The sequence below is a fragment of the Notolabrus celidotus genome, chromosome 22 (genome assembly GCF_009762535.1).
Source record: "Notolabrus celidotus isolate fNotCel1 chromosome 22, fNotCel1.pri, whole genome shotgun sequence".
Lineage (NCBI taxonomy): Eukaryota > Metazoa > Chordata > Actinopteri > Labriformes > Labridae > Notolabrus > Notolabrus celidotus.
The window spans coordinates 7,179,022-7,203,709 of record NC_048293.1 but is presented as its reverse complement, the minus strand read 5'-3'; the positions used below and the strand labels follow the sequence as shown (position 1 = coordinate 7,203,709).

General features: G+C 40.6%; 1 protein-coding gene across 1 annotated transcript; it reads left to right on the top strand.

Annotated features, from left to right (window-relative positions):
• Nucleotides 1-7,470: 7,470 nt before the first annotated feature.
• On the top strand, nt 7,471-22,963 carry lclat1 (lysocardiolipin acyltransferase 1). Its single transcript, XM_034675698.1, has 6 exons — nt 7,471-7,901; nt 15,459-15,626; nt 16,086-16,284; nt 17,423-17,569; nt 18,922-19,038; nt 20,575-22,963. The coding sequence occupies exons 2-6, from the start codon at nt 15,459-15,461 to the stop codon at nt 21,099-21,101; spliced, it is 1,158 nt and encodes a 385-aa protein (XP_034531589.1). The 5' UTR covers nt 7,471-7,901; the 3' UTR covers nt 21,102-22,963.
• Nucleotides 22,964-24,688: the final 1,725 nt, after the last annotated feature.

Sequence of the window (24,688 nt, the reverse complement as noted above, 5' to 3'; positions counted from 1 at the left end):
TGAACTCTTATCCAGCCATGCAATCATGTGACGTCAGCCGGAGACCTCTGAACTTTGTGTTGACTTTCAAATATGTCTGGAGAAAGTAATAGTGAGAAAAGCAATACACTTCAGTTTTAATAAAGAAAGGTCCCGAGTTTCTGTGCTTTTAGAGATATGAAAGGATTGCCCTGAAGCAACTTTTCATAGCATTTTGACATTTTCGCCAGCTCTTAATCTTCAGCTCTTTTTCTTCTGCCAGTGACTCACGAAGAAACATTCTCTATTAAATTTTTTTTTGAAAGCAGTTGCAATTAAAATATCAGAAGCCTTTTACACCCGAGCATCACTGTTACACTGCAGGGGGCCAAAACCTTCATGAGCCAAAGAGACCCACATACACCACTCCTTTGGATGTGTTTATGTGTCGTTTCTAGATTGATACAACAATTACTGTGAATATCACTGCTGTTTATAGATGTGTCTAACTGGGAGGTTAATGTTGTGTAATTTTCTATAAAATATTTCTTGAAATTTGTTCTCCGTCCCCTCACATGATTTGACTGAGTGACTCTCCAAGATTTTATGTCAAACATTTGCATCAATAGGGCGTCCTGGGATCATTTTAGAGAAGTGAGAAGAAAAAGTGAAAAAAATAAACCAGCGTGACGTACTTCGCCTCCAGGATAAATTCATTGAACAAATGCTTGTCATGCATTGAGGGCACAGTCATGCTATGATCCTGTCATCACACTGACCTCATGTAAGGCTTTCAACAGACATGCTTACAGGAAGCTGTAATTGGATGACAAAGCAAAATAGGACAACGAGGAGAGCTACATGTCACAGAAGCAGGTTATTGTTCAAAAGGGCAAAACTAAGTACCGACTGAAAATTACATGAAGCTAAGCACTGACCTAGTGGAGGATGTGTAATTACTTGTTCCCAATGAGCCAAACCCACAGGCATGAAGTGGCTTGTACTGGGCTTGGATTATAAAGTATTTAGTAAGACAAAGACAGTGAGAATCAATCTGAACTGAGCACACCTGAACTAACAGTTGTCCCTCTTTCCTGTAGTCCTCCCCCTCTTTCTTTTTATTAAATCAGCTATACTTTGACAGGTATACCTTTACTCTTTCAAACCTAAGTTGAGTCATAAAAGCTGACACTGGAAGCCGCAAGCAATGTGAACAAAAGTTCAAGAAAACAATTTTTCTATAATCTGGACAGTTCAAAGTTTAACTGCAGGAATTTTTGGTTACATCACCAAGTTAAAGCTCCCTTAAAAGGTCTGGAAAACCTTGATGGGGTTCAACGTGAAGACACTTCAAAGTCAGAAACGTTTTCCTTACGCCACTCCACTTTGAGATATTTCTTTGTTTTATTCACTGGTTTAAAGTGAGCCAGACTAAAGTCTCAATTGAAAGGTTTGCTTGCATGTGGCCCATAGATGAAACCACAAGCACACAACAGAATACAACAAATACGCTGTTTTCAGCATTAAAATAGTTTCAAATTTTAGAAAATATTTTAATCATATTCCTGCCAAACCTTAGATGAAAAATATTTATATATCCGTATCCCCTTATCCTCTCAGCTAGTAGCAACATAGCTTGTCTTAGCTTATCCTGGCAACTCAGAACAAAGACTTAAACCAGCGAGCCTATTTCCATCACAATGTTTAAACAAAAAAACAATGAACTCTTACCAAAGCTTAATATTCAGCCTTTTACATTTTGTTTGTTAGAAAAAACACCAAAACTAAAGGCTAAACTATGCTAAACTGAGCACAGAAGAGAGGTAACAGCAGATAACTAATGCCCAGCTAGGATGAGTACATCCTAGCTTGGCTCAGAATAAAGACCAGAAGCAGCTACTCTGATTCTAAACTGAAGTTCAGAAAAAAAGGTAATTCATAGTGTATTATTCAACATGGTATGTCTTGTTTGTGTAAAAATACAAAAACTAATTGGCTAAATGTTGCGAAGCTAAGCATGGAGGAGATGTAAGAGCAGTTGACTATCACTCTGTAAGAGAGCTAGGAGCACATTCTGCTGCACCTCTGATTAAATGACTCTTCAAGGTGTTAATTTGTTCTAACTATAAACTTTTATTTTCATTTCCCTAACTAATATACCCTAATGTTAGGGTTAGCTTCCCTGTACAATTTAACCCAATTGGCTCTGGAGTGAAAAAACATTTCTCTGCACTGTTAATCAGTTTCTGAACCACTCTGCAGGAGGTCAGAGGTGACGGCATTCATTTTCCAGTCGGTGAGATGAGTACCAGTGACTCTCAGCGAGCACATGCTGGCAGATGGGGAACGGAGTGTGTCTCACACACCATTGTTGGCGTGAGACGCAGTATCGCTAAATGTGAGTGAGAGCGTGTGTGCTGGGCTGTGTATTAAAACTGTTGTCAGAACCTTCTGAGTGAAGTCACTGATAGCTCTTCTAACTCATTCTTGGAATTCTTTCCAATGGAAACAATCCCATGGCTGATCCCAGTGTGTCAGCAGAGTCTGACCTGCCAACCCCTGAATTCTCCCAGACTCCCAACTATAGTCCACATTAACGCTGTTTCACTGTCACTCCTGTACACATAAACTCACACCAACCCCTCCATGTACCCATAAACCTTCTCTCCTCAATAATCCTGTCAAGAGGAGAAAAATAATACTCATGCGATGAACTCTTTTTCCACTCCCTCTCTTCATTTTACTGCAGTTATTTTCTTGTTCTTTCTATTTTTTGCTCTCCCAGACTTTCATCCAGTTCTGTTGTTTCAGCAAGTTTCCCATACTTACATGACAGTACAAATGTACTCCGCATTCCCACAGTGCTGGTTATGTAATGTAAGTTAACATTTCATTATAAACGCTGGCCCCTGTTCTTATAACCTTGCTATTTTAGTGCTGCAACCTTACTGTATAAGCCACCCAGGTTTATTCTGCGTGTGCATGCATAACTGTGTCTCTGTGTTTGTGCAAAGCTTGCAAATGGGCGCATGTGCTCCGAGGTTTTATGTATAACCGTGTCTTGTTATTGCGAGTGCCTTGTGCGTAAGGGAAAGATTCTTTTCCCATGGTTTCTCAAGTGTGAGAAGAAAGTAGAGCTCTCAGGACATGAAGCAAAAAACTTTTCTGGTTATTTATAACCTGTCTGGAGACGGCCCACCAAGCGTAGACACATATCTGGCTCTGTCAACAAGAGAAGAGCTGGAGGAAGATACGCTGAGAGGCATACAACAAGGAGGGAGGATTATGAGGTGAAGGGGTCAGGGAAGGAAACAAGATGGATGTTAAGGAGGTGGTGTGTAAAGAACACCGGAACTGTGACACAGGTGAAACACAGGTTGGAGAGGGCAGCAGAATTAAGATAAGTTTTGACAAGGAGAGATTTGATCAAATGCCACCAATTTAAATATATTGTATTGAGCAAAACATACTGAAAACATTGTTAAAGCTCCTGTGACGATTTTTCAATTTGTGTCACTTTTGGCGCCCCCTATGGTCAAAGGGGTCTCTGTGTAATTAGCGTCTCTTGAAAAATATCTCATCCTGCTTTCATTTTACAGTAAAACGCATCACTCATCAAACGTCTTTGCCATGGAATGTGTGAATAAAAGTTGTGTCATCAGCATATAGTTGATCATTTGGTCTGATACCAGTGGTTTAATGTTGTTTTCAACATTAAAAGTATCAATTTAAAAATAACAACTTTTCATGTTGATGGTCCTGTTTGCTTTTTGTACCCTAAAGAGACACCAACTTTAATTTCAGTCCATATCGTAACCAGCTAAAACTCCTCACATGAGCTTTAAAGCAAAAACACAAAGGATACAAACAGATAAATAAAACTGTCAATTTTTTTACTTATCCACTTAGCGCCAAATCCCAACTAAAGCTCTCAGATTATACTTTACATATTGCACAAGTTTGAACTATATATTTTGTAATATCATTTACAGTGGTCTAACTTTGATTCAGTATAACTTTGGCAAGAAACAAGCAGAAACCTCAAATAGAACCAGACTCATTGGTGTACAGCCATCTACCATGACTGGATGCACAAAGAAAGTGAGAAAGAAGGAGAGGCAGAAAACATAAGATGTTAGAAACAGACAACAGAAATGGAGCCCTATCAACAAAATAACAACACATAATACAGACGTTAGGGAGCTATGTCAAAAATAAAAATAGAAATATGATCAATATTTGCAATAAAACTACAGTAATGATTACATGACCGATAATAATTAAAACTGTTGCAATCTATGAATGTGCTCTCCCTGAATATATTTGACATTTGAAAATTCCCACAGCACCATGTCATGCCCTAATCAGGACCATAAAGTAGTGATTACTATTCAAAACAAATCCTCTGATACTTCAACATTAATTAGAATCAAGCATGGTGAATACTGCCAAACTCCTCTCTGTATGCGCACGTCAACAGTCTGGCATTAAAGACAAAATGCACCTGCTGAACCCACGACCACAGCACACATTTGGACAGATGAGTCTAAGCACCCTGGGACTTATTCTTTATTTAACATGGTGATGTAAGGCACATCTCCATCTCATCCCCAACCTTTCAAAGCCCTGATCAATACAAGTCTGCACCAGTAAATCTGCATTACACTGTATTTTTGTGTGTTAATGTGCTAAGCCACAGCCTATTGCTCTTCCAAAGGCTGTTGTTGATATAAATAGACTGCTTACAGCCCCGCCACCCTTAATCCTTATTGCCTAGAGACCAGGATGGAAAAAGAGAGGAAAGAGTCAGGGGGACTGGATCAGGACGTACAAGGAGATAAAAAACACCAAAATAAAGACGCAAAACTGGAGTAAAAGAAATGTGTGAAGCATTGTTACAGGTGTGAGGCCGAGCTGTGGAGTCAATGCGAGGATGAGGAAAAAGAAGACTCGAGTTAAATCATCTTTGGCGTCCGCTCTTTGAACTTCCAAGAGAGCACAAGAGGTCTCTAAGAGGCAAGAATGTTTCAAAAACAACAAACTGGAGTTCCTTTTTCAATAAAGCCTCGTTAAAGTGCTATCAATAAACTCCATTGAAAATAAACCAAAACACAGTGTACAATGCCCAAAAAAGTCACTCTGTCACTGCAGCATGATCTTATGTAAGTGGAAAGGCATGTCCACATGAATTAAAGTTGTTATTCTTTACATTTATCTGTTAATTTGATCCTTCAAAAAAATGCATATCCCTTGGCTTACCTCCCATGTGGATTTAATAAGAAAACATAACTGGAATGTACATGTTTTATGTTTTACACACGGATTAAAATGTCTCTGGTTCTTACCAGAGGACTTAGACATTTGGAATTCTCAAAGGGAATATGATTAGGAGTACCTGATCAAATTGCTTTTGCTAAATTATCTCTGACAAGCGTCATTAATCATGTGGATGTGCTTCTCGTTTGAAGGTGAGCTGGCACAAGTCTAAAAAAACGAGGGAGAGAGAGAGAGCTTGTTTTCCGTTCTCCTCTGAAGTGATGCGTTGACCCTTGAGGAGTTTATACTGACAGAGCTATACAGTTCACTCAGTCTCTCAGATAGAGTGCATGCCACAGGGAGCAGGTCATGGAAAAGTCCTGAGTTTGACTAAGTGCACTCTCTCTTTTCTGTCTGTCAGTATGTCTCAACCCCAACAACACGCACAAATACACAGCTGTATGTACACACACGGGAGAGAACATGTGTATGGTCCGATACACTCAGACACATTGACCAATCTCACACACATCCCTGAAAGCTGAGGTAATTCTGTAACAGTAGAACAGCTCATATCTGAGGGTAAAAGAAACAAATGACACATGCTAGGATTTACTTTAAAAGGTTATGTTGGGGGGGAATTTGTCAGGAAGTATATCATGAGACTTAGTTTAAGATTTGAATGAGTTCTGACATATTACTAACACTGGGATGACGCTTATAGCACCCTGCAACATGGGCAAAACCTCCCAAGACCTGAAAACAGAATTACTAAGCAAAAATTAGTCACAAAAACGGACAAACCTATTGAACAAAGGTTTGTTTCAATTATTTGAACCTCTACTAAAGACATTTGTGTTGTTCTAAAGGCTAAACTTCCAGAAAGTAAGTCGGTTGTTAGGTGGAGTCTGTTAAAACAAAGCGGAGTCTGCTGTATATTTGCTCTCAAAAAAACATCAACCAAAGGTCATAAATGATGAACTTCTTCTTGGTGCTGTGTTGTAGACTAGTGTAATTTTTTAACCTGTAACTTTTTAACCTTTAAATACATCATTTGATAGATGGCTTTAAATTCTTGATTCGTGATTGTCGCTTTGTGCAGTGTACAGTGAGATTAAAGCAACAGTTGATATATTACTATATTATCACTATAGCTACTTTTAAAGGGAAATATTATGCTTTTTACTATGCTTTTATTTTTGACAGCTTAAGTTCCAAATTAGGTTTGAAATATGATGCATTGTAACCTATTCAACAATCTCCTTCCCTTCCCCACCAGTGTTACATTAACAACAAAAAACATCGCTCAACATTACTAAAACTGTAGGCCTCATAAAATTAAAATAGATTGTTGAAAAATGCATTCTTTAATGATGTTTTGGGCAAGATTGCCCTGGACTTTATTCCTTTAGTAAGATTTTAAAACCATGACTTTAATGCATGATGTTTTTTTCTCTGACCTTGTTTCTTTCATTTATGCACATTGAATGCAAGGTGTTTTATCCCATTTTAAAAAATCTGTCCCCTTACACATCATAGAATAACTTTGTGAGCCGTAAAATCCTAAAGCACTCAATATTTGGGCTGCTCATGACAAGCATTCTATAACTTTTGTTTGAAAGAATTACAGATAAAGTTATTATCATTACTATAAGACGTGTGGTCACACAAATTTCAATACTACTTGTTGCTGTCTTATTCAAACACAATCACAATTTAGACATTTGGAAAGCTTGCAGAGCAAACAAATCTCCACAAACACACAAGTTGGCAAAAACGTATCTTCGATGACTGTTCTTTGAGCAACACAACTCAAAAGTGAGGAACAAAGGAATGCTTTCATTAGATCATGAAGTTCAGAAAAACACAAGAGTTTTTGGGGTTAATAACTCAGCAAGTAATACTGATTCCAGGTCTTTCATCCATTTGAAGATATGGCTTCATGAAATGAATGTTTCAAGTTATTTGTTTTTGGATATTTTTTGAGGAAATAAGGGATCAGTAAAATAATTAGTAAATAATACAAATAAAAATGAAACAACTCATTTATTTAAACCAAAAAGATTGAACAGTCTGGTTAACTTTAAGTCTAGAATAGGCAGGGGGAACAAAAACGATGATGAAAATGATAATGGTTGTATGTATGCTTAAAATGCCTTAAATGAACAACACATTTTACTGTGCTATTAACTATTGCATGCTTTTCTCCCACAGTTATGCCGTCTGCATGTTTCTCTCAGACTTTTGCTTCACATGGTGTCTGCGGTTTGACTTCACCTACTCCACGAATGTAGCTTCTTGTGCAAACAGCGCCCCCGTTTGATGTGAGGGTGTACGGACAGGTGAGAGGTGACAAGTTGAGAGGTCGGGTTGCTAACGTTAAGGCGGTGGCTACAATAGTGTTGCGCTGTTAAATAAAACAAATACTCAAAGATGTTGAAATGATCTATGACGGGTAGTTTGCTCGGCGAGTGAAATATCCGCTTTGGAGCAGTTTCTACGGGCGTAAGCTTTGAGGACGAGCAGCGCATCTCCCGTTAAGCCTTGCTAGCCAGTTGGCTAACGTTAGCAAACTGCGAGCTGACTCGCCAAGTTGCTATGTCGCAACCAAGTGTTTGGACTCACTGGAGCTAACACAGCTAGCTCGCACAACTCAAACTTTAATTCTGGAGGAAAAACCACAAAAGGTGAGTTTATTTAAATGTGAAACTTTATGTGACTGCACGTTAGTAGTTTGTGCAGAAGGCGGACCGGTGAATGAGCTCTCTAATGTCGGTAATGCTGTTTAATCTTAAGGTGAGGCATGCGGAGCTTACGTTAGCATGCACGTTGTTGATGTCAGTGATTTTGGCACATTAGCCCGAACAAACCTTGGATTGATAACGGACAGCCTTTTACTTTGAATACCTTAATGTATAGACAGCACGCATCGGCTAATGATAACATTATTGTGTTTTAACAGTGCAGTACAGTATTGTGTTGTGTTTTTGCTTACATCTGGTCTGCATCGCAAGATTAGTAAAGTGCAAAATCATAGTTACTGTAGCATTGCCTTTAGAACTGTTCAAAGACTCATCTAGTCAATTTGGACTCTGTCATTTCACCATTCTTTAGCAATATCTGTAGAGTAGTCACTTATTTGGTTTAAAACAGAGCTTAATTAATGATTCACGAAGCAATGCTCACGGATAGTGATTGTATAGATACAGAACATGGTAGGTCTTATTGAGGGCCTGGTTGTGTCCCCACTTAGCTTATAATTAAACGTTACCAAAGGGTTGTTATCTACAGAAGGGGATAAGGTCCAATGAAAAAAATATAAGATAATATAAAAGGGATATCAGATATTTATTGGTCCAGATAAGATTGCTTAAACTAGGGGTGGGACTGCTTGTTATTTTAATAATTGATTTGGTAGACTGGGAAATAAAGCATCCACATACATGCACATTTAGTACCCAGTAGGGATGTAAAGATACACTCAACCCACGATTCGATTCCAATCCTGATTTTTGGTTTACGATACGATTCACTCACGATTCTCTAACCATTTTCAAGTAAATTGGATTGAACTCAAAATTTAAATAACTATTATTTTATTTCAATTCTCAGATATGGACAGTTGCAATATATATTTTTTCTCTGATATATTTTTTTAAACAAAGTAATCCTTTTTTATTTTTAATGTGTGTTGTAACTCAAGTAAAGCCACTGCACACTAAAATCCCCATTCAAAAATACTTTGTTGGAAAATTTCAGAACAATTATAGAGAAATGGAAAGTGAACAATTCCCAAATGAAAGTATAAAAATATTGAACAGCTACGCATCGTATTGAGATGTTCAAAATGTTAAACACGCTGAATAATGTCCTAGTCGCATGGTGAAAGAGTGAAGTATACAACATGTGGATTTACTGCAACAGGACAACTGAACAGAATCATAGTTTGGACTCAGTGTCCAGTTTTCTGTCTGCTCGTTCTTACTGAGAAAAATAAGCATTTAAACGCAGTAAGGTGTTACCCGGGAGCGGAACCGGATCAGAGTCAGTCTGGCGGCGGAGATAAAAAAAGTGCTCGTGGAGACCTGTCACTCAGCCGCAGCCCCCCCAGCTGAACGTCTCCGCTGTGTGCAGTCAGCTGATTCTGAAACATGCTTTAAAGTTAAAACACCTCCACTCAGCGAGTGACAAGAGAGCATCGCAAGAGACTTAATGATGTTGAATAAGTGGAGTATAATACAGATAGCGTGTTCTACTGTTTAAAAATAATATCCAGATACAAATTTTGTTTAATCGATTTTAATCCTCCCTTATTTGTATCGATTTTTTACCATCTTGTGATATATCCTTACATCCTTTGTACCCAGTACTTAATACAGTTCCAACTTAGTACCAAGCACTTAAAACAGTTAAACTATCACAAGAAAGTATAACGTAAATACAACATCTTCCTGATCAAACACAAACTCTGGCTTACACTCCAAGTTTTTGTTGACTGAGCTTTATTCATTTGTTTACCCACACATATTGTCCCCATTTCCAGCCTGCAGGGCTGCTCTAAAGCTGCTGAGATAATTATGACAACCATGTTTCCACAATTTAATCATCATCAACTCACATGGTCAAGTTCTCTGTATAATACTAAGTTATCCCCATAGCTTATTATACATTTCCAGCTCAATATTACCTCCAGTTTCAGTTAAAATAGGATGTAATACATGAATCCCGTCCAGTAGTATTGTTTCTATGCCAATACAGTGAAGAGCAGGGCTGGAGGTTAAGAAGATGTAATACAAACAACAAGTTGGAATCAAGTCTTGCAGTCACTTAGTTGCTTGCAGTAGTTTACAAATTAAAACAATAAAAGGAAACAGTGCATGTAAACACAGAAAAACACTTAAAAAAAACATGTTGGGGGTGCTGGTGGCCTAGTGGTCTGGGTGCCCAATGTATAGAGGCTGCAGACCTCTTTCCCCCATTCTCTGCTCCCCGCATTTCCTGTCTCTCTTCAGCTGACCTGTCAATAATGTAGGGGGGTAACGATTCTTTGTAACAACGATTCGATTTGTATCATAATTTGTGGTTGCCGGTACGATTTCAGGACGATATTGATTCATTTAGAACGATACAATCCGAAATGGTTCAGTGACTTGAAATCGATTCAGTAACTTTTTAGCCAAAAATTCAACCAGTATGATTGAAATAAATATTTTGATACTGGACAGTCCTAGGTTCCTGTTGTTTCTTGTAAGGCTGGCGAGGCCTGAGGCTTCTGCAGAGCTGATGTTACTGTGCGCTGCTGCGGTAACGCTGCAAGAGGTGCCTGGACGGTTGGCGTTGTGTGAAATCCCATGGCGCCTTACTAGGTGGTTGGATAGATTTGTGGTGTTGCCGTGGTACTTTACTTGACCTTTACATATCCAACAAACAGCGGGCGACTTATTTAGAACATCTCTGTAGTTGCAAAAGCCAAAGTGTTTCCACGCGCTGGACCGCAACGGTGGTTTGATAACTTCTTGCTCGCCGGCTTTTACTCTGCCATCTGCCATGCTATTTTTTGTTGTCTGCTGGCGTGTGGCGATGACGTCACAGACAGGCAGCCTGAATTGAGTAACGTTTAACGTCTTTATCATTAAAAGTGCAAAAAAAACACATCCATATAAAGTCTGCCGTGCTCAAATCCAATGAGTTATTTCCTAGTATCGATACAATCGATGTATTACCTTTTAAAACGATGTTAGATCGATATATGTCATCCGGAAGGTCAACTTGCCGAGCACAGATCGATGTATTTGGATCATAGGAATATAAATCGAGACATCGATGTATTAGATGAATCGTTACACCCCTACAATAAAGGCAAAAAAAAGCCCCAAAACAAAACTTAAAAAAAAGAAACATGTTGCACATTGTCCGTAACGCACATGTTCTTTATCAAAGCAAACATAAATCATAGAAGAAGAAAAAAGTAAGAACAGCATTACACTATTGCACAACCCATACAGCCTCAGGAAACAATCACTTGATGATGAGGTCATTAAAACCCTGTTAGTGCCAGGTATTGACCAGCCTGCCAAACCCCTGTGATTTACTCAGTAAGTCGTCGAGTATTTAAAATTTTCGAGTCATCTCATCTTCTCTCAGGACGTCCTTTAAGTTGTAGTATAGAGCGGCATTCAAGAGAAAACCACATGAATTTCAAAATATCTATTTTATCATTCCACCTCTTTTGTTCCCTCTGTCTGCCTCTGACACACAAACACACGCCGACACCACTGAAGCTGTTGTTTAGCCCAGACATGCTTGACCTCTTAACTCTGCTTTGCTCTGTTGGGATGTCTGGTCTTGGCTTAAAGTAAGGAATGTGAAACGTCTGCCAGAGATTTCAGAAGAGGAATAAGAGGCGTATGCGCTGTAATGCATGTTGCGTTATGTTTGGGGAAGTGCTCTCAGCTTTATTACTATGGTGATTAAATGTAGTTAAATCAACCCGATTGGGAGAGACTGAAACAAACTCACGACACAAGTAGTGCATGCTTTGGAGTATGGAAACTAAGTATGTCTGTGGAAGCGTCCTTTAAATAGCGTTATATCCCAGGTGTCCGTGCCAAGCGGAAGAAAAACATGTTTGTTTAACACTTGAATATCAATTATTACATTCACCTCTCACATCTCTGGCTCCAGATGCACCATACCTTTTTGCTCTTTATCCAAGCAGACTCATCTGATTGTTCCTGCGGCCACCCAAGGGTGTGTATTTTGCATTTTGTGGGGACGTGGCATAATTGTGGCAATTGTGCTGAGCAAAGACTGTTGTCTCACCTCTCTCTCCTGCCTCACATTTTCCGTCATTAAAGCCAGTAACCCTTAAACCCTTATTGCCTGGGTAATCATGCACACAAACATGTTTGCATCTTTTTAATGCAGCTTCAGCCACTTCGATTGCTGCCGTGAGACTTGCTGCGTCATGGTGCCGCAGAGGGTGTCAACGAGGGAAAGACGATGGGAGTGATCGGGGAAGGTGGTGTGAACAGAGGCTTGTGCAATCATAACAGTAATTGAGGTGGAAAGGTGTGAAGCACAGTTCAGATAAGAAGCAAAAAACACCTGCTGGATGAGGTGGCTCCCTGTAGCATCAGCAAGACCAAGGCCTCATTAAATTAAGACTCCCTGTATTTCCCCTTTAACCTTTGTCTCATGGGACTTGGTAGTAATTGACTTTGAATGCTATGCTTAAGATAAGGGAACTTTACGGTCTGTGAAGCTTGTTTTAAAAGATTTCTGAACATGCCTGGTTCAAGATACAACTTGCATAACTCGAGACTTTTTAATGTTCTGCAGAGGGTCAAAGCATGTTTATTTACACAGTACTTCTACACAAGTGCTTCAGCATGTACATATGCACTATATCAAAATATTGACATTTGAGTGACTTGCTAAAGGGTACCTTGGCTTAGTTGCTTTTGAGACAGTTATAATCCAGTCCACATAAGTTTTTGCTTTGACTGCATGTAAATCGAAGTGTATGTTTTGGCTGGTAGGTCGACTTTGCTAAGCGGCTACATGAATATTTAAAGGCCCCGAATACCAGGACTGAATGAGTTACTAAGTTACTTCTAAAAGTAGCAAGCTTACTTTGACGTTTTACTTAATTATAGGAATAATTCTCTTAACTGGATATTTTTCTTCACATTGAAGGTCCCCAAAACAGACTTTTGAGCCAATTCAGGTGGAATTACAGGTGTTCAAACCCTGTAAATCAATAGATAATTTAGATGTATGGTTTTTTTTTTTTATGAGGGGGAAAAAAGACCTTCCGTCTCCTCTGAGGTTTGGTGGAGCCTTTCTTGTTATTACAGGAGCTCACAGTGAAAAAGTGAAACAATTTGTGTAGAGAGAAGAAGGGAAGATTCTAAGAAGTCTAATCAGGGAGACGAGTGAAACCATCTGTGTGGGTGTACCACGATACAGTGATATCAAAGTGGGACATGTCTCATAAGTGTAACATGACCATTGGAGGCCGAAGTGGTCATCACTGATGTCATTTAATGACAAGGGATCCCCTTTGGTATCTTCAGATAAGCCCCCTTTAAACTGTCAGATGTGTCACTGACAATTGAAGGTCCCTGCTTGGTTTTGAATTTCAGACGGGTTACAGATTCAGTTCACTTCCCGCATGGATCCAATGAACATGTGGCATTTCTGCTATGTCTCAGCTACTGTAACAAGCATTCCTATGAGTATCCAGTCTACTTGATTGGTTTCCAGTTGTATTTATCCACAGTATTGATGCCTGTTTCAAACAAATTAACAGTCATTAAACAGAGGTTGTCATTAAATGATTTACATCCTCATCAAACTGAGAGAGAGAGTTTAAGCCTCCTCAGGGTCAGTGGTATTGAAAATGTATCGTCATAGCTTGAAGTGGTGTTAGGCTGTCCTCCACCCTAGATGTGGGTGTTGTATTTTGGAGACTTTATTTTTTTATTTTAAACTTCTTTTAGGCCATCAAGCACACTGAACTGTGTACCCCGCCTTGCACCCAATGACAGCTGGGATAGCCCCCCCCCCCCCCAACAACCTCGAAAGGGAAAAGTGGTAAAAGATAATGGATTGATGAAAAGAAGCCCACTGAATGACTTTTATCAGTCTGGACTTTTGGAATTTTTCAATAAAATTTACAGCTTTTCATTAAAACCGTTACTTCTGAAATATGTAAGCGCTACACCACAGACTTCACAATAAAATAAAAAACAAATATGAACTATCTTTTAAAATAAAAACATGGTCCTGCTTTTTGTCATGAATTATTGCTTACTAGGGATGTACATTTGAAGTATTTTCCGTGATCGATTTTGGAAATGTTAACGATCAATTATCGATTAGATTGGTTGGATTAAAAAACATTATAACTCATGTTAAAAACAATGCCAAATACGTTTTTTCACCTTAAATTATATTTTCTACAGCAACACAATGCATCTAACTGATGGTCTTGAATACAGGTACATGTTTAACATGCAGAATATCAACGATCAGGCTCAGAAATATTCTCCCCGGACATAATCTTATAAAGTGAAGGCTCATAATACTATCAGAAAAGAACTTCAGACTCCCAGTGTCCAGTTTTCTGTCTACTTGTTCTTATTGAGAAAAATAAACATGTGTATTCGGTCAGGTGTCAGCCAGGAGCGCAACCAGGTCATAATCAGTCTAGCTGCAGAAAAGCTCAGACGGCTCTGATCTTGCTGGTCTACAAACATAGGGTACTAGCAATTCTAACCAGTATGTTGGCTTTGTATCTAAATAAAGGGAAATGTCCTGTTTAAAGTTGTCAACCTTCGTGTCCGTGTCGTTGTTGGCAGCAGTTTTGTATTGATACTCTTTAAAAAAGCGCACATGGAGACCTGACGCACAGCCGCCAGCTGATCGTCTCCGCTGTGTGCAAACACCTTTAACAGCTGATTCACATCGAAACATGCTTTAAACTTAAAACACCTCCCTGATAGCTGAGTGTAATATGAGACCACATGATGTTTGTTCCACGTGACGTAAAATTGAAAACGAAAAGGCGTTTCGAGTAATTTCTTAACAATCAATTAATCGACAATCGATTTAATGTGTACATCCCTATTGCTTACAATGGCTTGATACTACTACTTCAGCTACTTCAGCACATGCAGCATTTAAAATGTTTATGACATGTTGTCTTGTGGTTTCTCACTATCATGTATTGTTAATGTTAAACTCAGTTAAACTCAGATTTCCGAGCTTTCGGTGGCTCCAGCTGTGATATTTCACCAGTAATTTATCTTGTTTAAAGAATACCAGAAGATGTTTGTACCAGAGAACAGACTGTACAGTCAGTCATTTCTGAAGCCACAGCTACACTTGATTTAATGACCACACACCCACAATTTGTCACCCACAGTCAGAAAGGTTCCCCTATTTACATTCCACAACAGGAATGTCTGCCCTGGATTTTCCACTGTTTGTGGGAAAATATGTCAGAGGAACAAGAGAACAGCCGTGTTCGCTGTTGATGGCACTGTGGGTAATCCCATTTGTTTCATATTACAGAGTTACCCCTCTTAAGCTCTTTTCCAGAGTGGAATTCCAAAACAGAAATAAATTCAGTAAACGTCATCATGTTTTATCCTCTTTCTTAGTACTTCAGCTCTACCCTTCGACTGCTCAATCCCATTTTATTAATGTAGCTTTAATCTGGTCTCCTCTCTCCACAGATGGCTGTGTCAGTGCGGGGCCTCTACTTTGTGGTGACCCTGTTTTTGGGCAGTTTCTTTGGAAGTGTCTTCATGCTGGGTCCCGTCCTGCCCCTCATGCTGCTGTCCCCGGCTTGGTACCGCTGGATCACCGACCGCATCGTCGCTACCTGGCTCACCCTGCCTGTGGTGTGTACATCAGCTTAGCCTTTACTTAGCCTACTTGTGTGCCTGCCAGATGGTCTTAAGGTACCCGGGTTTGACACAGTCACGACAACCTGCGTCATCTTGGTCTTATTTATGCCCCCCTGATTAATACGATTTTACTTTCGTCAAGTATCATTTGATCACATTGCCCTTGATAGCAATTATGCAAATCTTGTTTACAGTGATCGCATGAATTGCATTATTGATTTATTTCCTTCTCCCTCCTCTGCATTTTTTTTAAACATTCATTCACCCCCTTTCCTCTTCCCAGTCCCTCCTTTCTCCCTCTACCATCTTTTTAAATGATCCCCCCTTTCTCCCCTTCATATCATCCACCTCTCTGTTTTACTCTCTTCCTCTCCTCCCTTCTGTTCTTAACTCTCTCATTTGTCATCTTCAACCTCCCTCCTTCCTCTACCCTGGCGTCTCTCACCGCTGCAGTCCTTGCTGGAGCTGGTGTTTGGGGTGAAGGTGGTGATAACGGGCGATGGCTTCATTCCCGGGGAGAGAAGTGTGATCGTCATGAACCACCGCACCCGCCTGGACTGGATGTTCCTCTGGTGCTGTCTGCTCAGGTACAGCTACCTTCGTCTGGAGAAGATCTGCCTCAAGGCTGCCTTGAAGGCTGTGCCTGGCTTTGGTGGGTATACAGTGGGTACAGTTTCTTGAGCACAGACACACACACAGACCTGCACACCTCTGCAAACTGTTCTGTAATACCTGCTGTGCAAAGCAGTCTTTCAGAAACCTTGCATATGTATTACTAAGCTGTTCACTTTACAATACAGGGAGGAGATAAAATAAGAAGGCTGACAGGTAGATGTAAATTTGTAAAAGGAACTGTAACTTTATCAGGAGGCTTAATCTGATGCAGTGGAATACAACTTTCTTGCAATAAATCCTCCCCTCATGAACATTTCAGTTGTAGTTTATAAAACTGTTGTAGAGGGACATTGATTAATTTGTTTGCTCATTCTAGAGCATTGGTTCCCAAACTTTTCAGGCCACGACCCCCAAAACACAGGTGTCAAAGACTGACAACCCCCACTGTCCCTGAATGTAATTAAAATGTTGCTTCATACTTTATTTAGCTGGTCCTTAAAACTATTATATAGAAAGATGTCTCTGTTGTTTATTTCATTTCACGATTATTTATTTATTTATTTATTATTTATTTTTGGGGCTTTTACACCTTTATTCAGACAGGACAGGACTGTGGATAGAGCAGGAAGCTGGGAGAGAGTGGGCGACCAACATGCAGAAAGGGGCCGCAAGCTGGAATCGAACCCAGGCCGCCCGCTACATGTCCTCGTAATTTTGCCATTAGGCCAAATCTGCGCCCTTTATTCCACCATCATTCATATATATGAGACAAATACAGCAAAAGAAACATTTTGTCAGTATGATGGTGTAAAAGTTACCAGAATGACATGCCACAGCTTCCCAGTCCAATATTGACCTTAAAGTCTCAATGAACAACTCTCTGAACAGCTTCAATAAAAAACTAAACATTGTCATGTTTGTGAAGGTGAGATTGATTACAGGACTGTTGTATAACAATGTATTTTTCTTAGGTAAGTGTTTTTAATAAACTTGACATTTGAATATGATTTACATCCCTTCAAGAACACTGGGGCAGTATGTTTCAGAGCTTTGGTAAACACAAGGCCCAATGTCAGATGCTCTTTTTGGAAAACAAAGGCCCCGTCTGCTTTGAAAATCTGAGAGAATTGGTTGAGAATAATCATTTTCATAAGGACAACATTTCTCTTTTCCAGGCTGGGCGATGCAGGTGGCCTGCTTCATCTTTATTCAGCGCCGTTGGGAGCAGGACAGGAAGCACATGGAGAACATGCTGGACTACTTCTGTGACATCAGAGAGCCCCTGCAGCTGCTTCTGTTCCCAGAGGGCACAGACCTCACAGGTGAGACGCTAACACTGAGAGATTCTGTTCATTTCTGGACAGTTTTACCACATTTCACTTTGTTTTTGTGAGTGTCGCCCACTAACTCATGGTGGTTCTCCACCTGTCTTACACCTTTGCACTGACACCGTTATGCCAACACAATTTCAAAGTGATAAGACGTGGCCAGATCCCCTGACACACACCCCTCACAGTTAATTCTGCAGGAATGCTCTGATCTACCAGTCAAAGCGGCAGCGACACCAATGTCTAAAGCCGTTTCAGATCTCGATTAAGCCAATCAAAGTCCCGAGTATCTTTACGAGGGGAAGCCTTACTTCTGTTTACATACCATGATGTCAGAAGGGGGGCTAGTAGCGTTACATCATAATAGGCTTGCAGATTTAGGGCTTTTAGCTTGGTTTCATTTTTGATGTTGTGTTTGCGCTTGTGCATGTGTGTGCGTCTGTATGTGCACCAATGTCTGCATTTAAGCCACTTAAGCCTCAAGGCTTAATATGACATAAGAAACAAGGAGAAACAAACAGTATGTTCTTTCTTTACACTCCTAATACTTAATGTAGAGACATGCATACACACCCCAATCTACTGGACTCAGGTCCTGGGTGCACTTAAGGCTCTCTGAGAGTTTCTGTGACCCTGACTGGCACAGGTAGAGGACTGAATGAAACATTTAATAAGATGAACAAGTAACAGCTTTGTCCCGGTGGTAGAGCTGAGGCCTTATTAACACAGGCCTGCCCTTAGTCCCTTTGTCCTACAAGTGGGCCTGAAGGGGTTTCTGGTTACATAATTTGACTCATGAGTCATGATATAGTTTACATGTGCCTGCAACAAGTTCCTGAAGAATGTTGAGTTAATAAACAATCATCTTTCCTGTGTTTATATCCTCCTTTGGTTTTTATAAATGTGTATGCAGTTGTCACTGTTTGATTCATGAATCTGGTCAAATCCTGCAACAAACATTGATATTGATTTACCTCTGTTTCCATATTTGAGTTATTCTGGGTTTTTTTCCCCAATCTCAATTATGATCAAGGTCTTAATCTTTTTTTCATACAGACACATTATTTGCAAGACTGAAGTCTTTCACAGTGTACAAAGTGAACTTTGAGCTGTAGGCAGCTCTTAAAAACAAAGTCAAAGAGGCATTGAAACGACCATGAATGACATTACATTGGATTTAAATAGAACTGATATAATAAGTGTACTGTTTAGATCAAAAGATCAGTTCATGTTTATTTTTTTTGGTTTGATATGTTATGTCACTTGACTCTTAGGCAACACTGTTTTTAATAGTTCACATGTACAAGCAATTTGGACGAAAGATGAAACTATTTTCTCTCTTGCAGAAAACACCAGAACAAAGAGTGATGCGTTTGCTGCTCAGCACAGCCTGCCCAAGTTTGAGTATGTGCTGCACCCTCGCACTACTGGATTCACCTTCATTGTGGACAGACTACGAAAAGGTCAGATATGATCCATGTCAGCTGTTTTTTTTTTTTTAAATCATACCAACATTAAACATGATAAGAGAGTGTTGTCGTTAGTTGCCGGTCAAGCAGTAGACCGAGCTGTAGGACAGCGCGTCTGTCATCTTGATGGAAATATTCTATCAGCAAAACCAAGGGAAAATAACACGCTGTCATGATGATTGTAGTTAATCCACTGACGCTGTTTGTGGAGCAGCGATCATACCCGTTATTCTTTTAAGTGTCAGTGCTTTGCCTCATCCCACCGCCAGCCATTACAACACCTCTGAGACTCTCATGTTTCCCTATGAGCTAATTCTGGCAGGCCTCCAGCGTTCTTAAATACCACCTCTGGCCCTGTTGTCTCCTTCCCCACCCGCTCCTGGATGCTGAGCATAGCACTAACTCTCTAAGCAGGTGTTGGGAATCAGTGTGATGTCATCAGACTTGGCTAATTCTCCTCTCCCTCTTGCCGCACCGCTGACTGACATGCTGTGCATGTTGTTCTTTGTCCAAGTCCACTGTGCCCCTCTTAGCTCTATTTTACCGCAGTGGAGCTGAGCCGAACAGAGGCAGGCACTGGCAGGTGTCATCCTGTCCACTTGATATTTAATTCAGTGTTACTTATGTGCTGTAAGGCCACTGCAGCTCTGTCATGATGGTATAGGGCTCATGGTAGTTTTAAGGGCAAATAGAGGATAAAGCTCTGAGCTCTAATTAGTGGTTGATGTGTAATGGAAAAAGAGTGGGGATTATAAACACACAGTTCCAGTGACATGTTTGGATGTGGAAACAGGATAGTGTTAAGTTTCCTTGCAGTATCGTATTGTGCAAAACCAAAACTGCTGGTTTCCAGTTACTAAAGAGTCCAGGTGAATATTATATTTTGAATATAAGATTTAAAAATATACTTGAACTGAAAGTTCAAGTTACAGTAAGTATCATTTAAAAGTCTTGAAATGATCAGGTTAAAAATGAAATGTATACCATTACAGTGTTAGCAAAACATAGAGAATTGTAATGGTTAAAAAGATCTATAATACAAGTTGAGGTAAATAAAGGCAGGGTGTCGGTTGGCCTTGTGGTTTAATCGTGCACCCCATGTGCTGAGGCCATAGTCCTCACCGGTCACTGAATTGATTCCTGGCCACGACCATTTGCTGCACGTCATCCCCCACTCTACTCCCAACATTTCCTGTCTATCTTCAGGTGCCCTATCTAATAAAGAACAAAGAGCCTCAAAATGAAACAGATGAATCCTTAAATCCATTCTTAAACACACTGAAAGCTGATTTGAATACACGTAGACAGAAATTATGCAACCATGTTCCCTTTTTGTTAAAATCATAGCAACTAAGTTCTCATTGGTCAGTAGATTTCTGATTCATTTGTGTTCAATCTGTGAGGTGAGATAAATGAATGTGAAATGTCTAACAGTGTTTCAAAGTTAAAAGAGATTATATGAGCACAAATTACACTATTAGGTAAGCAGATGTCATACCTAATAATTTAAAACTGTGTCCCTTTTATCAGGAGACAACCTGGATGCTGTCCATGACATCACAGTGGCATACCCTAAGAACATCCCTCAGACAGAACGCCACCTCATCCTGGGGCATTTCCCACGTGAGATCCACTTCCACGTCCGCCGCTACTCTGTGACCTCACTGCCTGCCTCCAGCTCTGAGCTGGAGTCTTGGTGTCGGGAGCGCTGGGCTGAGAAGGAGATTCGACTGCGGGACTTCTACTCAGGCCAGCCCCGGGGCTTCGACAGGGACGGCATCGCTCGCGTGCCGCCTTGCAAGACGGAGCTACGTGTGGCTCTGATTAAAACCGCCTCTCTGCTGTACTGGACCAGCTTCATCGCCTTCTGCTTCACCGGCCTGTGGCTGTGGGCTTCTTTCAGGCTCTTCTTCCTGGTTATGGTCGGAGTGTTTGTGGCCCAACAGAAGATGATCGGAGGGCTGGAGCTGCTTGAGCTCTCTTGCCATCGATACTGGAAGTCCATGGCTGCCGACAGTGGTGAGAAGAGTAAGGCCCTAGACGGGAAGATGCAGTGATAATGGAAGACAGGGTTGACTGGACAATGATATGTTTCCATCTACGCTCAGCAGGGACACTGAGGTCTCAGTCGTCTTGAGGGCTAGAGGATCTCTCTGAGGAGCCCAGCGCTCCACGCCTTAGAAAGGAAGTAATGAGTGAAACTTCCTGTTGGTATGCATGGCTGCAGTTGAAGAAGAAAAAGAGTTATGCTATGTACATTTAGCAGTGCTAGTTCAACCAATTCATCCCACATGATGTGTCACTTTCCCTGTGAATGTCTCTCCCTGTAAATTGCTGTTAATTAGCCCGCTGTTGGTGCATTTTATATGTTCATGTTTTTGTTATGGTTGTCAGGAATCTCAGCGTCGACGTGTGTCATGAAATACCACTGTTAGTATTTGTCATTCTGTTGGCTGTCTTGGGAACTGGCTTTATAGTTTGCTATGTTGCCCTTTGTTTTAATTGAGTGTCATATATTCTGGAGCAGAGCCATAGTACAGAGCACCTGTACATATGATGATGACTAAATATTCAAAACAGCACTGTAGTTGGATGACACCGTTGAGACCAGTTACAATAAGTGGTCTCTAGTCTGATAAGGAAAGTCAAAGACTAGTATAATTCCCAGAGAATTATTAAGGAATATACAGGTATATACAGTATGTGTACCATTGTTTACCTTTATGGGGTATATTTACCCTTTTATACAAGTTGGGGAATGGATATTTCCCACAAAGTCATTTAAATATTGTGTCATGATGTTTTTACTGTACAGGTCATGAAACATAAGCTATGTTTTTTTGCTTGTTTCTTCAAGTAGCTTTTGCACATGAAAGCCAAAGTTGAAAAAAAAGTAAACCTGATTTTCAAAAGTAACCAAACAGAATGTAGTCCATCTGCACAGGTGAGGGTAGCTTCAGCCCCCACCAGCAGGAACGCCTGCAGCTCCACTGCTGTAACACTTATAGCCACCAAATCATCAAGATCAAGATCAAAGATCTGACTGAGATGTTACGTGTGGGTAAGTGTCGAAGCAGATGAGCTTTGTGCCCTTTCAGGGAATGAAGGGATGCCTTGTAGAGGCAGGATGTGGGTGGTGCTGGGGTGGAAGAATGTCCTGTTGGGACAACATTACCCCTTGATGTGCAGGGTGGCACAGAGGACCAGACTTGGAGTGGAAAACTGGCCCTGAACTCAACCTAATCCAAAAAAGCCCTGTAATGCCCACCTCTGCCCGTGTCCCTCTCTAGAGGACTGGCATTGATGCGCCTGCTAAACTCAATTAGCAAATGACAGCTGTGAAAGCTGCTCCAATTGTGCCAAAAAAGGACAGAAATTGAAACAAGATTGGAGCAGCTCTTCAGCCACACTTTTAGCCACTGACTCTCCTTCCATCCAATGATGTTAATTAAGGGAGCTATGAAACATTTGTCTGGGACAGTCTGTAGCACTTTCTGTAACACTGTGCAAAATGTATTTTAGCTGACCACTTCAAACTTAGTGAGACAAATGTCCTTCACGTTCAACCTTACTAAACAAGCATCTTTTGTTTGTTTACATGAAGCTCCTGTAGTTAAAGTGTAAAGGGGCTCTTTCTAGTCACTGTGACCTAGCTGTGCTAATATTTTATCATCAGCATGTAGTAGTGTACCAGACATGGTACCATACCTGTCTCCTCAAGCCTAAACCAGCTTAGATATCTATGTGTTACTCTCACTTGTGCTGTTTTCTGTTGCTCATTCTACAATCACTCTTTGATGCTGGACCTCTTTTAAAGTTTCTGTCCTCAGGTAAACGCAACAGACACTGTTAGGAGTCGGTCTCTTGAAGGAGGGAAATCTATATAAATATATATAAATAAATATACTGTATCAAATCAGTCTGTATGTCTCCGGTCTTTTGTCTTCTGAGCTTTCAGCAAACGTATGGAATTTTGACGACTTGCAAACACACCTGATCTGTTGATGAAAGATGTACAAGCTCATGTTTAAATCAGGCAGGAGTAGTGACAGTATCTTTCCTCTCATTTATTCATCTGGAACAACACTTCCACTACACTGCTGTCACGTTTCAACACTGCAGATCAAACATCTCAGAGGTCTTTCTGTCTTGAATTTACTGTAACATTCACTACACTCCGGCGGACGAGTCAACCAGACCTTGGATGCTCACATTACACAACACAAGGGCCACCGTTTGTCTGCTTCACACGCACGCACGCACGCACGCACGCACACACACATTCTAGTCTCCCGAGCACAACCAAAAAGGTCAGTAGCTCTGAAGGTGAAGTGCAGTCGCCATAGTAACTAATGTTGACTCCCGTGTCTCCTAGCAACGGGATGTAGAGTGATGTCAATGGAAAGCATGCTATTTTCTCCCGCTGACAGAATGATGTCACTCCTTTGTGTACGTGTATGTGTGTGTGTATGTATGTGTGTGTATGTGGAGGAAAGACAGAGAGAGGAGTTTATTTCTATATCCTATATCTCTGCTCTCCTGAGGGGCGCACAGAGGCAGAGGGGTGGGCGGCGTGTTGACATCCCGTGGAATCAAAAGACACAAAAGGAGGGGATAAGCTGAAATGAAGAGCTGTCCGGGGACAATGAATCATGGGCCAATTAGAGTGCAATTATACTCCTGGTTCTTTTTATGGTCCCCTCTTCTCATTCTCAAATCATCCTCTGCATCTGATTATAACTCCGAATTTGACTTTCAGGTGCATCTCTTCAGTTGTCTTTTTGTCTTGTTGGATTTGCAAATGCAGCTCTTAGTAGCAGAATTATATCTATGCAATCCTTGGAACATTAATGAGGGCTTGCATATAGTCTGTAAGGAATGTGAATGCCCTATACCCTACTGGAGTGACCGACGGGCTGTGGAAAAATATCTCCCCCTGTGAACATGCACGTCAAGACTATGCCACATCTAGATTTGTACCACGTCTATCCAAGTTGCATGTGAACCAATAGGATCAAGACGGCTGTGTAATTATCTTTATCTGGCCCATTGGCTTTTTCAATAAAGACAGCAGATAATCCTGAGGTTAAGCAGGGACAAAGTCAAAGAGAACAATGAATTATAAAGCGGCACAGTGAGCTCTGAGGAGACAGCATCTTTTTTTCCCCCCCTCCAATCATGTCCGGCACTTAAATGGCTCTAGATATGTTCCTAAAAACATCTGTCTTCTTGATCTGATTATGCTCCTTATCCTTAAAAACAAGAGCAAGCTGCTTCAGTTGATATAAAAATAGCTGTGACCAGGACACTGTGTGTTCAACAACATAATTAATATTTGTCTGTGTGTTCTCGGTGCAGGGGTGTCTCCTGCAGAGAAGCAGACCTGTTGTTGATTCCACCACTGTGACACCACAGACACACTGACAAAGAAGCTTTCCAACAGGATCAGAGCTATAAATAACTTTACGGCAGCACTGCAATATTAGTGGGAGGATTAGGAGGGAGTCGTCACTGCCTATTTATGAACTCAATGCAGTCAAACCGCAGTGGGTACTGAGCAGAAGGGAATAAAACAGCAATTAGAATTAACATATAGGGCTTTATCATGAAGGTTGTTTTTTATTACACCTTCTTTCCAACAACT